This window comes from Corvus hawaiiensis, chromosome 1, assembly GCF_020740725.1.
Source record: "Corvus hawaiiensis isolate bCorHaw1 chromosome 1, bCorHaw1.pri.cur, whole genome shotgun sequence".
Classification (NCBI taxonomy): domain Eukaryota; kingdom Metazoa; phylum Chordata; class Aves; order Passeriformes; family Corvidae; genus Corvus; species Corvus hawaiiensis.
The window spans coordinates 553,427-570,931 of record NC_063213.1 but is presented as its reverse complement, the minus strand read 5'-3'; the positions used below and the strand labels follow the sequence as shown (position 1 = coordinate 570,931).

At 51.8% G+C, this 17,505-nt stretch overlaps 1 protein-coding gene across 3 annotated transcripts in view; it reads left to right on the top strand.

Moving 5' to 3' along the window:
• The first annotated feature begins 2,421 nt into the window (after positions 1–2,421).
• The window catches only part of LOC125323473 (SREBF chaperone), a 42,552-nt gene continuing 27,468 nt past the window's right edge, over positions 2,422–17,505 (top strand). For 2 of the 3 annotated variants that reach the window (XM_048298675.1, XM_048298513.1), the window contains exons 1-2: positions 2,422–2,618; positions 14,081–14,297. In XM_048298675.1, coding sequence (XP_048154632.1) covers positions 14,176–14,297 — 122 coding nt within the window. In that variant the 5' untranslated portion in view covers positions 2,422–2,618; positions 14,081–14,175. The remainder of the gene's footprint in view (positions 2,619–14,080; positions 14,298–17,505) is intronic. The other variant, XM_048298594.1, reaches the window with a different exon arrangement.

Here is a 17,505-nt window from a genome sequence, read left to right as displayed (position 1 = left end):
TGTCTCAGCCACTGCTTCCTCGTCCCAAAGCCTGACTAGCAGTGACACGACCCGCCTGTGCTGAAGCATTCTTTTTATAATAATAATAATCCCTAATTTTAGTGAGATAAGGGTACAGTGATTAAGTAACCGTGGATCTCTGGGTGGAAAATACTCCCCACCTGCTCCTTGGCAGGGGGCAGGAATGGGCGTCTCCCAAGCCTGCATGAGGAGACGGCCCTCCCCTGGCCACAAGGGCAATCCTGGGAGCAGAGCTCAGGCCTGGAGGTGTCCTGGTAAATGCTCCTGCTGGGATATCCCGTTTATCCTGGGAGATAAATAACATCCCACACACTTGTGAGAGTCCAGAGTGACCTGCCAGGTCCTTGCAGCTCCAGAGCTGGGGTTGCAACTCTGTCAGTGGGACACATTCCTGCTTTTTCCATGTAGACTCAGTGATCCATCCCATGCTGGTTTGGGAATGTGCCCCTTGGCCTTGGAGTTTTGGGAGCCCTGGCATGCTCAGAGCTGTGGCTGCTGGTCAGTGGCAGCCCAGGGAGGCCAGGCAGACTCCAGGGATTGTGGCAAAGCCACAAGGAATTCGGGAGGGGAGTCAGGCCATGTGTGCACTACAGGATCACTTGTCCCTGGTGTCCCCTGGGTCTCTGTGCTCTGCTGTGGAAGTGGCAGTGCCCAGTGCCACCGCTGCTGTCCCAGTGTGGTGGCAGGGCCCAGGGGACAATGCACCATCACAATCTGCAAAGGGAGAATGAGAGGACCAGTAGCTGCTGGCACTGCCGCTGCTTAAAGTGCAGCTGTATGGGCACAGAATGGTGTATAATTGGAGTAATATCTGTATGATTACCCTTGGAGAGATCCCAAAGCCTGGCTCCCAGGCTCTGCCTCCCTCTCTGAAACCAGCAGGGTCATTGTGTGGCATCACTGTGTGGCATCACTGCTGGCTTTTGCCTGGTTCTTTCTGCCCTTAACCAGTGCCTGTATCCAAGAAATGGGCTGGGGAGCCTCGTCCTGACCCCTCCATGTCCCCATGCAGGGGCTGTTTCCCGGGATCCGAGCCCTTTGGAATGAGCCACTCTGCCTGTACCATGTAGTGGTGCGAGCTTGGACGGGGAGATGAAGCCTGTGCTGGCTGCTGAGTCACAGTGAGGACCAAGCCCAGCATTCCCAGCACCCGTGCCCAATGTCCAGCGGTGGCCTTGGCCATCAGGACGTGATGGGGCAGCTGCGCTGAGCCAAGGCCACCGGCGCAGCTGTGACTGAGCCAAGGCCTTGCTCTGGAGCTGACGCTGTGAGAGGCCAGCCGCAGAGTGGATGTCAGGAATGATGCCATCGGTGGCAGGACAGGATGGCCTTGCCTCGGGTCAGCCACCAGCTGCGTGCTCAGGGCCGCTGCCACGGGCAGTGTTTGTGTGCCAGCTGGAGCTTGGGCAACACTGAGAAATGTGGGACAACCTGAGGGCTCAGGTCTCCATTCCCTTGGCCTCAGAGGGAGCTGCAAGCAGGGGGAAGTCCCACCAAGGTTCGGGCTGGTGGGACAGGGGTGCAGGTCCCTGGGAAAAGGGGGTATTGTTACATTGGGAAAAGCTGCTGGCAGCAGGGACTAACGTTGGTAAGCATCAGGGTCTGACAGCTGCAAGAAGGGCCCTGGAAGGGCTGTTTTGGGGGTGCTCAGCCCCTGGAGATGAAGGACCAGAGAATGTGTTTTCCAGCACCCCAGCCCGTGCCAGCACCATGCTGGCAGGAGAGCAGGGGCATTGCTGGGGGAGAAGGAAAGATCCCTTGGCCTCTGGGTACCGCTTGCCCCTTCCCATGGCGTGTGCCCACAGCGCTCCCAGTGCCTGGCCCACTTCTGTTCCCGGGAATCAGAGTCACCTTTGTCCCCTGCACCGAGCCAGGGCTCCCGGTGTAAGGTCCTCCCTCCCGATCTGCTCTGCCCCGGGATGCTCCAGGGCTCCTGATGCCCAATCCCCGCCAACTCCTCCTGTCCCTCCTGGGATACTCAGGACTCCCACCGCCTGACCCGCACACTCCCGCCATGCCCGGGTGCGTGGGCCGGCTCCGCTCTCCGCTGAGCCCTAGCGCGGCCGGTGCCCGGTTGTGCTCCCACGACCCTCCCCGTCTCCGGGAGCCGTTCCCGGCGCTGCCGCAGCCGCCCGTTCCCCGCTCCACGTGCTCCCGCCGCCTCCGCGCCGCTTCCGGGGGCGTGGCCAAGGAGAACGCGGGATGGCAGTGGGGGCGTGGCTATGCGCAGCAGTGGGCGTGTCCATGTAAATGAAGCCCGAGCTGAGGGCTCGCGGCTCCATTGGAGGCGGGGGCTGTGGGCGTGGCCACGCTGACGGCGGGGGGCGTGGCCGACGTGCGGCGCTGCGCGCGCGCGGTCGGGGCCCGGCGGCGGCGGCGGCAGCGGGGGGAGGGCGGGAGGGGGTGGGAGAAACCGGGCCGGGAACGGGCAGAAAATTTCAGGATTAACGCGGGTTTAGAGCTATTAAACCCCGCAACATCCTACGTTTAAAAAAAAAAAAAAAAGGCCAAACCCCCCCCCCAACGACGAAGCAGGAGAGCCGCGGCCGCTGGGAGGTCAAAGGGCGGAGGTGAGGAAGGAGCCGCTTCCCGGTGAGGTGAGAAGGGACCGGGGCGGGCGAGGGCAGCGCGATCGGGTATGGAAATAACCCTTCACCACCCCCTTCCCTGCCTCAGTTTCCCCTCCGGCCCCTCCGTGCCTCAGGTCCCCCTCACGGCGGGCGCGCGCCCCCCGCGCTCGCCTCCCGCCCCCACATCCTCCCCCCCCTTCATTTGGGTAGAATTTGGAAGGAATACGTAAAAGGGAATGATGGGAAAGTGGAGTCAAGCACTCCAGTTTTGAGGCATTAAAGGTGCAAAGCAAAGAGGGGGGAGCGGAGGGAAAGGGTTAAATTCCCCCCCTCCCCCCGTGCTGCAGGACGAGGAGAAGATGCTTTATGGAAAAGGATTAAAACGAGGGGGTACGTAAAGGGAATGATGGGAATGTGGAGTATTTTATTCCATAGGGGTTTGTTGCTGCCATAAGGATTTTCTCCCGTGGTTCTCTGGAGACTTGGCTCTGTGCTGCGAGTCTCTGCCCTCGGGATAATCACCTGTCTTTGGAATTCGGTCGATATTCAGGAATCATCGACAGAGAGATGGAGAAAGTTTTGGGGCATCAGAGGTGCAAAGCGAAGAGGGTGAGAGGGAGGAAAGGGTTCACCTCTGCTGCAGGATCAGAATATGTTTTATGGGAAAGTATTAAAATGATGGGATATGTAAAGGGAACGATGGGACAGGGGAATGAAACACTCCATGAGGTTTGGTACAGGCTCACTGAGCACTTCAGAACCAGGAAGATTTGCTGCCCCGGTTCTCTGGGGACTTGGCTCTGTGCTCTTGCAGTTATCTTGCCCCCTGAATCACCCTAAACTTCGGGATTTGGTCAAAATTTAGGAGTCGACTTCCTCATGTGAGTCAGAATGAACATCTTTAATATAACAAGCAAGCAGCTTTTGGAATGCTGAGGCAGTTCTAGGGTTGTGTTTGGGAGAATCCCAAGGAAAGGACTCCGGAAAGATTTTGGCCTTAGTGCCAGAATCTCCTGAATGCAGCATCCACGTGTTTTTCCGGGTTGTTGAAAGACAAACCAAGTTTCTTTTCATGCAAGGGGCAGAGGGGAGGTGTGAGCTCCCTCTCTGTGAAACCAGAGCTGTGAGAGCAGGACTAGGGTGGTAAATTTGGGATTACACGAGTTGTTGTGTAATGCAGAAAGGAGATTAGCTGGCTGGGATTGGGAAGAGAGGAAAACACCCTGGGATGTTCCCTGAATGTGTGACACAGCCCCAGGAACTTCCCCCAAACCACCTCTGCTCTGTGTTTCCACGTACAACTTGGCATGGTTTATTTTTCCAATCGTGATTCAAATATAACATCCCAAAAGAGCCAAGAACAATCAGGGTTTGTCTCAGGAGGGTTAAAATAGTATTTTAAGTGTCAGAATCCTGTGATGAATGAATTAGTCAGGCTCTCACTGGGTTACTCAACACGGTTTTCAGTCATGGGGTTGCTGGGCCTACCTGGCATCAGAGTTTGGATCATTACGCACCAAAACCTCCTTTTTTTTCCCCCCTCTCTGATTAGAATTTAAAAAGTAGAACAGGTACAGCTTGAGGAACAAAAATAGCATTACCTGCCTGTAGTGGGAAGTAGTAGGTGAGGAGCAGCAGCACAGCGCTTCCAGTAGATCCTGAGTCCTGGGAATCCTTTCAAGGGGATTCAAGGGAGCTGCAGGCCCCTTCCTCCCCTTTTACAAGAGACTTTCTCTAGGGGTTGTGGCTGGAGGTGGGGGGCACAGTCCCCTGTGCTGGGGAGCACGGAGGGACCGGTGGCACTCGGCACAAGGGGCTTGTGGGACTGGAAGGTGTAGAAGCAGCTCTCCAGGCGTTCCTGGGCTCTGATATCTGTGATTATAGTTCCTTTGAATCCCTTTCTCCCCCTTGTGCAGCGCTTTAAAGGGTGAGAAAGAAAGGCTTAAGGAACATGGAGCAGTTCTGTGGTGGTGCAGCTGCTGTTTCTGTGTCTGGAAGTGTTACTGCTCACATCCAAGATATGCAGAACAGGGAATTAAGGGTGGCTGTCTTGGAGGGAATCTTTTAATTCATGTCCTCAGGTGAAGACCCAGCCCTGATGGCTCAGAACAGCTGTGGCCTTTTGGCATAACTGGGAAAAAATAAAGTTCTCCTTCCAGGAAAAGAGTGATTTCAGCTGGAGTGAGAATGTGGTGGGCAATGGGGAGGGGAGCAGAACTGCAGTTCTTTGGGGAAATCTGAATTAATCTTGTATGGAGCATTGTGGTAAAGGAATAATAGTTGGTTTGTTTACAAAAGACAATGTCCGAGTCAGGCTTTGGGACTTGCTGCCTGACAGAGGAATTTTGGGATTGTTTCTCCATCTGGAAGAAAGAGTGCAGTGATTTCCTAAGCCTGGCTTCCTAATTAGTGATGATTAGAAAGGAAAATGTTTAGTTCTATGTGATGCTGGAGATGCCAAAGGCTCCTGCTCAGGGCTGGGAGCTGGTTAGTGTGTTCAGCCTTGCCCGGTGTTCTGCTGTAACCCAGAACCTGTGGAAAACCAATCCCAGGCAGGTGCGTCACCTTACAGGTGCTGTGTCCCTCTGGGCCTCTTGGGGCCCTTCACAAGCCCCAAAGATCTGGGAGTGCAGACTTTTGAACCATGGGTGCTGTCCTGATTAACGCTTTGGGGGTTATTTCTGAGGGAACAATGCAGGGAAAGACGTGCTGAGGGTTATGTCTTAGTTTTTGTTTTTTATTTCATGGATAGATGGTCAGAATTATGGGGTTTGTCTCCCTTTAGTCATCCTTCACATCCTACCCGTGAGGGGATCTCTGGTAATTACATGACTGACAGCCAGAGCTTCCAGAATTCCAGAGTCCAGGCTGGAAACACCGCTGAAGCTCTAGCTGGGTCTGTGTGGAAAGGGAACATGTTCCCCCGAGAGCCAAGGGCACACTTCTGATTTCCTGCCAAATCCACGAGTTTTGGAAACCCTTCACTTAACAGGAGCCCAACTGGTGCTACACCCCAGTCCTCCCTCTGAAATGGGAAGACTCTTGGTTTACATGTTTCCACAACGCATTTTTCAGGGAAATGATAGTGTGTAATGGATAAACTTCGTTTGACCGAGCTCTAATTACAGTAAGTCAGGAAACTCCTGCCAGTGATAGCTGGACTTTGCTGCAGGGGTGTTTAATGGTACTCAAAAGCTATTTCTGAGGGGCTGTTGGAGGGATTTTCTTCTAGGAGGCAAATGGACCCCATGTGGGCTGTGGGTTTGGAGAGCGCAGAATTCTGCTCGGACGGTTTACGTGGATGTGGTTTACCTGGGAAGGGTTTCGGGAACCTGCTGTCTGCTCCTGGGGCTGGAGCAGGGACCTGGCACAAGCAGAGCTGGAGTGGGCTGGGAAAGGAGCTACAATTCCTTCCATGGACAATGTTTGCCTGTCCTGGGCACTCCTGAAGCTGTTACTGTCCCCTTCAACTGTCCCTGCCCTGTCAAACTGTGGAGTGAAGCATGGAAACATCTGTTGTGGCACATCCCTTAAAAAAGGGTTGCAGAGAAGGTGCAGTTCAGGTATTCAGACATGAATTTGAGTTTTGAATTAGTTTGTTTCAGAAATAAACCCCAAACCATACAGACAGAATGTGTTTGCCTACATTAAACAGGTTGGCTTGGTTTAGGTTTAATTTCCTAATATTGATCATTTACCACCCATGCTGATTTCTGTTCTGAAGGAGAGTTTTGAGCCAGGAAATGTGTCCTCTGCAGGGAGAGGAGCCCAGCCCTAGAGAAAGAAATGGGGAAGCAGTTGTGCTCAGTTCAGATCCTTGTTTGCTAAGGTGAAAGATAGTTGAGCAAGAGGGTGAATCTCCACAGGATGTGTTGGGATGGTGAATGGCTGCTCCGGGTGCTTCCCAGGTGAACTTTGCCTCACAAAAGCAGAGCTGGAGCTGGGCAGAAATTATTGAAGTGCTGATTTATCGTTGCTTTCAGCACTCCTGCAGTGGGAGTTATTCAAACCCAGAGGTGTTTCCGTTCCTCGTTTGAAGAGCAGCAAGGCCACAAAGGGAGGATTAAGATAAAATCAAACCTGACTGTCAGAGGGCATTAAGGGACACAGAATTATTCTGGGAATGTCCTCATGGCAGGAAGGTGGTGAAGGAAAGGAAAACTTAATGTCTGGCATCCCCAAAACTGGAGCGTTCAGCACCTTTTGACTCTTGGTGAGCAACTGGTGGTAGTACCAGGCTACAAAAAGGAAGAGCAGCTTTGCAAGCTGTCGTTTCAGGGAGGTATTTTTGTCTGTATTCTCAAAGCATGGACTAAAAAAGACCTGAAAAGCTTTAGGAGGCGTCTTTTGAGACATGGAAAGTCGGTGATGTTTTTAAAGCCTGGAAGAGAGCGAGCAGTTGGTGTGGGTGAGAGAGTGGGACAAAGAGAATGGGCGAGTAGTAGTCATCCTAAAATCCTGCAGCAAGTGGGAAATGTCTGAAGAGCACCTGACAAGGTACAGGGAGTGTGGAATAGCTGGTGCTGCTTTGCCACAGGTATTCCTTGGCAAGGTGAGTTTGCTCTTTCTAGGATAAGATACCAGGGCTGTTTCTGGCTGCAGAAAAGCAGCTGTGGTCATGAATTCTCTAAGGTTTGATTTTTATCCAAATAAGAGTCTTGGGTAGGTGTCATTAAAACAAACCCAAAGCCTAAGAAGGTGCCAGTCTATGATAGATAAAGTCGTGGTTAAATAAATATTCAGAGCAGCAATAGCACCCTTGTTAGTGGGCCTGGGTGTACTGAGAGGGGCACTGGGGGGCTCTGGGGTCTCACTCATCACTGAAGCAGCAGGACAGACTGTGCATATTCAAGCTGTAAATGGCATAAAGCAGGGAAGGGCTGCACATGTGACTCAGGAGTGAGAAACCGGTTTGAGCAATTAAACGTGGCCTGAAAATGGGCTGGTGATGAGGAAGGACAGTGGTGAGGTTGGGATTCAAGCAAAAATAGCCAGCTGCAGGCATCAGGATAATTGATGAGGTGTAATCCCTAATTAAAGGAACCTGGTGACCTCCTGTGTGTGTGGGAAGGGGGAGGTGAAAGGTTCAGTGTGAAAATTGGTGGTGGCGGCTGTGGCAGCACTGTGGGAGCAGTTGGACTCCATGGACTCAGGCTTTTCCAGCCCCAGCAATTCCATGGGTCCAAGTAACACTGCTGGGCTGGCTGGCTGGCTGTGCCCACTGGGAACAGAAGTGGGTTACATGGCACAGAGGGGCCCAGGGAAAGCCTTACCAAACCCTGTCTGACACCTGGGACCTGCGGACATTTCTCCAACTGCTTAAGAGCAAATTGGATAAACATCTGTTGGGAATAATTGAGCATAGTTTGTTATGCTCTGAGTGAGGGCCACGAGGCAGAGCCCCCAGAGTCCCCTCCAGCCCTGTCTTCTTCCTCTCACTCTGACCTGTCATTGCTGACAGTGTTTTCCTGTGCTGTGGGTCCCTGGCCATGACTGGGGCAGGGTAAATGCAGTGGGAGAAGGGCCTTTCACTGCGGGCAGGGTGAGGGATGCTGTGTCCTTCAGTGCGAGCGGTGGTGGCCTTGTGTGATGCACAGAGAGCTGTCATGGGTGTGCTGAAGGGTTTAGCTGGAGTTTGTGTCAGTCACGTGCTTTGGTGGGGAGCGAGGGTGGCCTGGGCTCTTTGTCTCTTGTCCGTAGTATGAGCAGTGCTGGAAACTTCAGGAATGGCACTGAGCACGGATCACACAAAGTTACCATTTCATGGATGACACAGAACCAGAGAATCATGGTTTGGCTTGGATGGGACCTTGAAGCTCATCTTGTTCCATTCCCTGCCATGGGCAGGGACACCTCCCACTATCCCAGGGTGCTCTGAGCCCCAGTGCCCAGCCTGGCCTTGGACACTTCCAAGGATTGAGCAGCCACAGCTGCTTCTTCCTGCCAGGGCCTCCCCACCCTCCCAGGGAACAATTCCTTCCCAATATCCCATCCATCGCTGCCCTCTGGCACTGGGAAGCCATTCCCTGTGTCCTGTCCCTCCAGGCCTTGTCCCCAGTCCCTCTGCAGCTCTCCTGCAGCCCCTTTGGGCCCTGCAAGGGGCTCTGAGCTCTCCCTGTGTCCTTCCCTTCTCCAGGGGAACATTCCCAGCTGTCCCAGCCTGGCTCCAGAGAAGAGGGGCTCCAGCCCTCCCCTCTGGACTCTCTCCAGCAGCTCCAGGTCCTGGTGCTGTTGGACCCCAAGGCTTTGCACAAGTCCAGGCAGATGATCCAAAAGCATTTTGCCTATTTTATACCCCACACAAGAGGCTTGGGCTGAGATGTTGATCCTGGTCTGGTAGAGAGGATTAGAAAATGGCACGAATAGAATTTCTACCTTCAGTAGAAAGGGAAGAGCGTTGCAGGTCTGTGCTGGGCAAGCTGTTTACACAAGGCTCCAGCCTGGAGTGAAGGATCGATGGAGTCCCTGGTGTCTGTGCCTGGCACTGGGTTGGGATCTATGGCCAGGAGAAGGGAACGGTGGGATTGCACAGCTGGGATTTGTGGGGAAGCTCTGAGATGTAACTGCACGGGAGTGTTGCATCAGTCTCTGATATTTTTAGGAGAAAGTGATTCCCCAGCCACTTGTAGAGCGCCTGCATTGATAAACAAAAAGGAGGAGATTATTCCAAAGGGATCACGTGGGATGCATTGCATAAGGACATTTGCCAGGGCAGGCTCCTGGCCTCTCTGGGTCCCTGTCTGGTTCCTGAGTGTGGCCAGGCACAAACGAGACCAGTCTGTTGGGCACTGGCAGCCAGTGCCATGCTGGGGACGAGAGGCTTGTATCCGAGGGGCTCCTGGAGCCAGAGGGATCCCTGGCTTTGCTCAGCAGTGCCTCATGGCTCGCTCTTCCCGAGGTTTATCCGCTGGCTGCGTAACCCGTGTGACAGGGACAGTGTCCTGGGGAGAAGATTTCCCCGGCTTAGCCACGTGTTTATTTTGAGCTGCTGCTCTGTAGTTGGTTTGATGCCAAGTTATCCCAGGATAAAAGAGATGGCCCTTTCCTGCTCCGCTTCCTCGGGCCTTTCTAGGGCCACCTGGTGTCCACTTGCTGATAAAATCTGCTCCAGCTGGAAAAGCCTTCTGAAGCTGCTCTCTGTCTTTGAGCATCCTTGAGCTTCTCAGTACCTTTTCCGGTTCTCCTCTGAGGAATGCCCCGTGCTGTGTGTAGCACTTAGCACGTGTGAGGATGGATTTACATCCTGATTCCATTCCATTCTTAACAATTCCTAATGCACAGTTTCCTTTTTTATACTGCATCACGTCACACCTTCAGGGAATTAAGGATCAGGATCCCTGGACATTATTTTCCCTGTGTGCATCACATCCCATTTGCTGTAACTGGGTGATCCTTAAGATTCCTTCCCACCCAAACCATTCTGGGATTCTGTGATTGTGGAGGTGGATCATTCCCAGCTGTACAGGGTTGGGCAAGAACTCTGCAGTGGAGAAGAACGGATTGGGAAATGTTTCCTTGTGTTTGGAATCTCTGTTCTTCATGTGCAAGGGAGCTTCCCTTGGCTAGATGCAACAAGGGGAGTGAACTTTGAAATTATGTTTTTTCTAAATTTGGATATTTTCTATTTTTGTCACAAATGCCAAGCTTCTGCGTTTCATGGCTCTGCACGTGGAACATCCCATCCTGTCTCATCATCCACAGCAACAAGCTGTTGTCTGGTGCTGTTGGGAGTACTTTGGGAAGGAAGAAAGGATAGAAACCACATTCACTGAATGACTTCCGAAACAGGAGTTGAACTGAGGTTCATCTCTTGTAGCAGAAAAGTTCAAAAATGTCCTGAAAACTGTTTTGGAAGCTGATTTTGAATGTCAGCCCCTGTTTTGGGAGCAGATAACTTTATCTGACGTGTAGAGATTGTTGAAGTGTTCTCTTTGAATCTTTGTTGTTGTTGCTACTCCAACTTTTCAAGAGCTGTTTGTAATATGAGTGAAATACTACTTATAAAATGGGGTCTATTCCAGATAACCTCTGAATTTTTAAACTCAAAACATAAATGAATGTTGTACAGGGAGGAAAACAGGCAAAAAGAAATGGGGGAAAACTGGCAAAGTGGGGCAGAACAGATAAAATGAGGAAAGTTTGCACATTTTGGGGATTGAAATCTAGTTCAAAAACTTGTGTCAGACTTTCAGCACAGTTTTAGCCACAGAGCTGGAATGGAGGGAGTGGAGTCAGAAATGTCATTTTCTACCTTTTGAATATGGAAAGTACCCCTTCTGTGAAGGACAATCCATTTAGGACTTGGAGGCTGTTCCGGAGCCTTGTTCCTGACAGCAGTGTTGGGATTAACCCCTTGCAGACAGCGGCCTCCCCGGGGTTAGTGCATGGCTGTGATTTTCCCATAGGAAGTGTTCTGTTCCTCGTGACCTCTGTGTCCTTTGGCAGCACAAAGCACGTTATTCTTCCCATGGGAATGCGAGGGGAGAACAGGACCTTGGTGTTAGAGCCCATTGTGCAGCATTTCTGTGAAGGAGGCTTGTCTTGAGGGAGGCTCTTGTTTTCCCACCTCTGAAGTCCTTAGGAATGTTCCCTGGCCCTCGCTGGGGGACAGTCCATGCTTGCTGAGGAGAGGGAGAGTTGGATTCCCGAGATCTGTGCCTCTCTCCCTCCCCTCCTCCCTTTGTGGATGGTGGGATTTGGGAGCTCCCAAGGCAGTGACACCAGTGAGTGATTGCTCAGAGATTCAGAGCCCTGAGCCACCTCCAGGGCCCAACAGAGGGCGAGAAAATCTGGGTGGTTTTCTGGGGTGTGAGTGATCCAGCATCTGTTTTCTGCATCTCCAGGGAACCCGAGACTTCCCTTGTTTTCGGGAGTGTCTGTAGTGCTGAGTTTGGGCAGTACCATGAAATCATCGCCATGGTGAGGGCTGAGGAGAGCTCGGAGCTGTTTGCAGGTCAAGGGGAGGCCATGGATCAGCTGGGTTTGGTGATGGCTCTTCTGCTCTGTGTGTGCTGGGAAGAGCCCAGGAGTGTGTGAAGCACCTGTAACACCTACCTGGGTGTGAACGTGTCCCACGGGCTGGGGGACGAGGTGGCACATGGATACAAGGAGGCACTGTCCTGTTTGGACCCTCCGCTCCTGGCTCACGATCTGAGCTGGAGCCCAGATGAAATGTGTCAGTTAGAGCAGGAATTTGAGGTGTTCTGGCTGGTCTGGTCTCCAGTGGCATCAGTCCTGCTGCTTCCGTGTGTTCTGGGGCAACTCTGAAGGCAGAAGGTGTCTCTGATCCCCCAGGAACCTGTGTGGGATTGATGGATACAAGGCAGTGCCTGCAGCACCAGGAGGGGGAATTACTGCTGGTGGTCCCTGGCTTGCTGCTGGTGGTCCATCACCCACCTGGCCCTCAGGTGTGTGAGCATCACATTGAGCTGCTCCCTGGGCAACAGCATGGACCAACCCAGTGACCTTTATAAATTCTCATTTTTAGTAAATTCTTCCTTCTTTCCCATTCATTCCTCCCCTGTCCTTCCCAAAACACAGCCTTGGCAGGAAAACTCCTCAAATCCCACGTCTGCTCCGGGGCTGCCGCAGGGCTGAGCTGTTCCCATCTGCAGAGCAGGTGTGGACAGGCAGGTCAGCCCTTGGATGTGCAGATCCTGGTGGGATGCTGGAAAAGGGGGTGTGAGGGGCAGAGGGGCCATGTTGGGTGTGTTCCTGCTTTGCCAAGCTTGGGGTTGTAAATGGAAAATGCTGGGTTAAAATTCCCGTTGGAGGTTTAGATATAGGCAACGTGATGGAGCAAATTATTGTATGTCTTGAAGTGCAAGAGAAATACTGTGGAATGGGGATTTATTTTGGATTTTTCCTTATATTTCCCCCCTCCAGGCTTCACTAGCTCAGCTGTGTGTTTTTATTACACCTAATGCCAAGGTCTGGTTCCAGAACATTTTGTGGAAAACTGAGGAGTTGAGTATACCTAAAACCCCAGGTGACTGTGTCTCAGAAAGGGAAGAGTTTTCTACCTTTGTTAGTTTTTCCTCTAAGCTCACAGTGGGCTCTGCTGTGTTTCCCTGCCCTCAGTGTCCAGAGAGGCTCCTGGGAAGGCTGTAAAGCCTTTCAGACAGAAATTGAAAGAATTTGGAACATGTAACTATTGTTGAGTGAGATAAAAGCTTTTGTCTTGGGAAAAGTAGCAAGTTAGAGTTGATTTTTCCTGCAAAAAGAAGTTCTACATCTCTTCCTTCTGCTGGTCAGCCTTGTTTTTGTAAGAGTGCAGGGCATTGGAGCCAGGTGGGGTCGAGCTCTGCCCCCAGGGAGCAGGGACAGGACAGGAGGAGAGGGAACGGCCTCAGGCTGGGCCAGGGCAGGCTCAGGGTGGACAGCAGCAGGAATTTCCCCATGGAAAGGGTGGCCAGGCCTTGCCAGGGGCTGCCCAGGGAGGTTTGGAGTGCCCATCCCTGGAGGTGTCCAAGGAGTGACTGGAGGTGGCACTCAGGGCTCTGGGCTGGGGACAAGGTGGGGATTGGGCACAGCCTGGACTCGGTGACCTTGGAGGGCTTTTCCAAGCTCAGTGATCCTGGGATTCTGTGAGGTGTGTCCATCTCTTGTACCCGAAGTGAATCAGAAATGTCACCTGTGGTGCTGCGAGGTGAAAACATCCCAATGCCCTCGTGCTTCCAGGCAAACTTTGTCTTGGGTTTACAGTCATGCAAAAGGCAAGAAATTCTCCTTTAACATTTGTCCTACAATCAGCAGGTTTATTTTGGCTTAGATAATCTCTGTTTGCAGAAATGACTTGGAGCAGGAACAGTTCCTGCTGTTCACTCTTACGAGCTCTGTCACAGCATAAAGCAAATAAAGATGGCAGATTTTAATATGCAACCCCCCCCCCCAAGTGATAAAGAAATCCTAGCTTTGGAATGCTCTGTGTTTTCTTATGGAATGCTGCTGTTGGACAGCAGGTGAAGAGAGTAAATACAAAATTTTCCTCCTTGAAATGACTAGAAATTGTTGCCAGTGTTGTGCTCCTCCTCAGAGCGGTTTTTGGCAGCTGAGGCTGGTCAGAGAGCCACTTTTGATGTATTTTTTGCCACAGGAGCAGCATATCCATGTTGTTCCTGAGTTCCTCGTGGAACAGGGATAGTCCAGTCCTGCCAGTGAGGTTGAGATCTGCTCAGTCATTTCATAGAATCAAGAAATCCCAGAATGGTTTGTGCTGCAAAGGACCTTAAGGATATTCCAGTTCCACTGCTGCCATGGCAGGAGCACCTTCCATGATCCCAGGGTTCTCCAAGCCCCAGTGTCCAGCCTGGCCTTGGACACTGCCAGGGATCCAGGGGCAGCCACAGCTGCTCTGGGCACCCTGTACCAGGGCCTGACTGCCCTCACAGGGAAGAATTTCTTCCTGAGCTCTGGAGATCTTTCTAAAAGGAGCTGATAATGTTTATTTCCCTTTTCTTTATCTGTTTCTCTCCCTTTGCCCTCCCCAGCTGGACCCAGTGCCTTCCCTGAAGGGCTGCCCATGCTGGAATTGCCTGAGCCGCTGCTGTATCCCGGGATGGCATCGAGGTGAGGGTGGCCGAGGATGACCCTGACTGAAAGGCTGCGCGAGAGGATTTCGCGGGCGTTCTACAACCACGGGCTGCTCTGTGCTTCCTACCCCATCCCCATCATCCTCTTCACAGCTCTCTGCATCCTGGCCTGCTGGTGAGTCCTCCCCAGATTTGTGTCACATAGGGCTGGGGAGGGGGTTCTTGGCAACATTCTCTCTTCTGGGCCCACCCAGAAGCTGGTTTTTTATTTAGACTTCATAGGTTTTGTCATCTCCTTCTGGGGGACAAAAGAAACAACAGGGATGAAGTGTCTTCTTGTGGTTTAGTAAGAAAGAACTAATTGAATGAGTGAAGTGAAGCAATAAATGAGATGAAAGTAACCCTTAAGCACCTGGTAGTGGACTCCAAACTCATCAATTAAAAATGGGGAGAAGGAAAGCTGATCTTTCTCTGCACACCTGCCTGTCCTGTGCTCCCTGGAGCCTGCACTCTTCTGTTTCATCCTTGGCACGCCCGTGTGGGACTATTGTAAATTCCCTACTCTCCTTATGGCCCCTAATTTGGATCCCTAGTTTGCAAGTGGATATAATCTTACTCCCAGGAATGTCACATGGGCTCAGAATCATTTCCAGCAGGGCACTGTGGGGCTGAGCAAACCTTCGTGCTCAGACCATGCACACATGTGAGCATACAGATTCTGTCTTGCAGGGTTTAACTCTCTTGTCTGTTTTGGGCAAAATAAACCCGATGTGATGATTTGCTCCCCTGTTTGTAGAAAAGCTCCACATGTGTTGCCACAGACACAGGTTTTTCTTTGAGCTGTGATGGTAACGGGCTGCTTTCACATCTCAGTTAAAACATTGTCAAAGGGAGGATTTTCACACATTAAAAACCTCTGAGGTGGCTTCTCCTGGCTGGAACCCTTTGTGGTTGTGAGCAGCAGTGGGGGTTTTGCACCTCAGCCCGTCAGTGTCTGAGTGAAGGGACTCCTTCCTGGGAAGTAACACGTTTTGCCATGTGCTGAGGACTCAAGGATGGGCTTTGGCATGGATTTCCTGCTGGAATTGAGATATTTGTGCTCTTTGGAAGCACTCCACTTTGCTGGGGTGGATTTCACTGATGCATCCTGGCCACTCCTCTGCAAAAACAAGTGAGGAATGACCTGAAGCTGGGAGAAGGAAGCTGGTGTGGAAAAATCAAGGCCCAGCATTGAGGCAGAAGCTCATTTAGGCAATGTTTCTGTGCAGCAGGGCTGGTCAGGGACCCTCAGCACGGTGTGCAGCTGGTCTGAGACCTGCACAGAGCAGGGAACTCACAGAACCATGGAATCGTTAAGGTTGGAAAAGGCCTTTCAGATCATGGAGTCCAACCACTCTCCAGCACTGCCAAGGCTGCCACTGACCCCTTCCACGTTCCTCAGCCTGAAACATGCTTAATAAAAAAGTTCCAGCAAACAAGAGTGGATCTTGTGTCCTGAGTTGTTCAGAGGGAGGGAGGTGAGTCAGTCCTCTCTCCTGTACCTGGAATCAAGGAGAGCTCGTGGAATTCTGCTGCAGAGAAAGTGGTCTGAGTTATTGTGGTTTTCCTCCCCCTCACATCAGTAGAACGCCACTGGTTTTGTGTGCAGACAGTTTTTAAAAGCTGAAATTATGCACAAGGTCTACAATTTATCCATCGGGGGTTCTGGCCTCAGGCAGGTGAGGGCAGTGACCACGCAGGGAATGAGGGCAGCACAGAGTCTGGCCTGGTTGCTTTGAGTGTCTTTACTCCTGGAAGGGTTTGTATAGACACTATTTCTAATGTCACTGACAGACAAGACACAGCATCTCTGGGTCTGATAATAAATTAATACCTAAAGCAAAAATTCCTGTGACTCATTCTTACTCTGTAGTCCTAAAGTCTGAAAATCCAAATTGGTCTCCACATCAGAGGGAGAGTTTTCTTGTTTTACTATAAATCCCCCTGTAAGTGACACTCCTTTTTCTCATCCCACTTGAATGGATCTGCATTTTTCCTTGAAATGAGGGTGTCACCAACCCTGTCTGACACTAGCCCAGAGAGGAACAGGTGATACCTGGAAATGTGGCCATTGGGGTAAATGTGGAATCCCAGTGTCACTCTGAAGAACAGTTTTTAGTTCAAGTAAGGATTGCACATGACCCAGATGACTCTGCAGCAGGTTCAGGGCAATTAAACAGGTGCTTGTTATTTAACTGAAACACAGGTTCTGCTCCTGAAGAATTGCAGAACTGGCTGGAACCAGAGCCCCTGGGGAGGTATCTGTGTATATATATATATATCTATCTATATATTTATAATTATTTCTGTAAGAACAGATCATTCTTGCACAGGTTTGTACTATTTGTGTGGTAACCAGAGGACCTGAGTTAGACTCAGACTCTTCATGTTCCAGATCCCCAGAATCTCCTCTGGGACTTCACCATAACACTGGGAGCAGGTTGTGCTGCACAGGAAAGGGGAATCTCCAGTGCAGAATCTTGGGGCCCTGTCAGAGGGAAGCAGGGCAAAGCCACCATCACTTACTCAGAAACAGGTACTGTCAATGCACTTGCCAAGGCTAAAAAGGAGCTGTTGCTGCCAGATACTGGCCTTGCCAACCCTCTGGCAAGACCCTATTACCAGATTCCCTTCCTCCTCAGCAGTGGGATTCCAGGCAGGTCTGTCTTGGCTGCAGACAAGCCAGAAGCTTGTTCTGCAGCGAGCCAGCGGAGCTCGGAGCTATTTTAGTTCCATGTATCAGCTCCTTTCCCATTACCTGAGACCTGGCAGCTCCCTGCTCCCCTCCACCCTCAGTGGCTGGGGCTGTTCCAGGTGCTGGAGCTCTCTGTGGGTCTGGGAAGGGGGAATGTACAGAGAGGGATTTGCCTGGAGCTCTCTTGGCCCCTTGAGACGTCTTGAAAATACGTCGAGTACTTGAATGAGCACTTCTGCTTGCACCTCCCTCCTGCAGGTGACTGAAATGCAGTTCCTGCTCCAGTTCACCACCTCCAGCTGGTTACATGGTCTGTGTTTCCTTTATTCTGGGATTTCAGAGGGGTTTCAGGGTGCACAGTGACATGAGCATCTAAAAAGAGCCTTTCCCAAAACCAGAACAACTTCTGGAGCTTTCCTGTCGTCTCTGTTAGATCCCAGGATCACAGGATGGGTGTGTTGGGAGGGTCTGGAGCCCATCCAGTCCAACCCCTGCCTGGGCAGGGGCACCTGGAGCAGGTGACACAGGAACGTGTCCAGGGGGTTTGGGATCCCTCTGGAGAGGGAGACTCCAGGCCCCCCTGGGCAGCTGTTCCAGGGCTCTGCCCCTCCTCCATGGAAAGAGGCTCTTGATGTTGAGCTGGAACTTG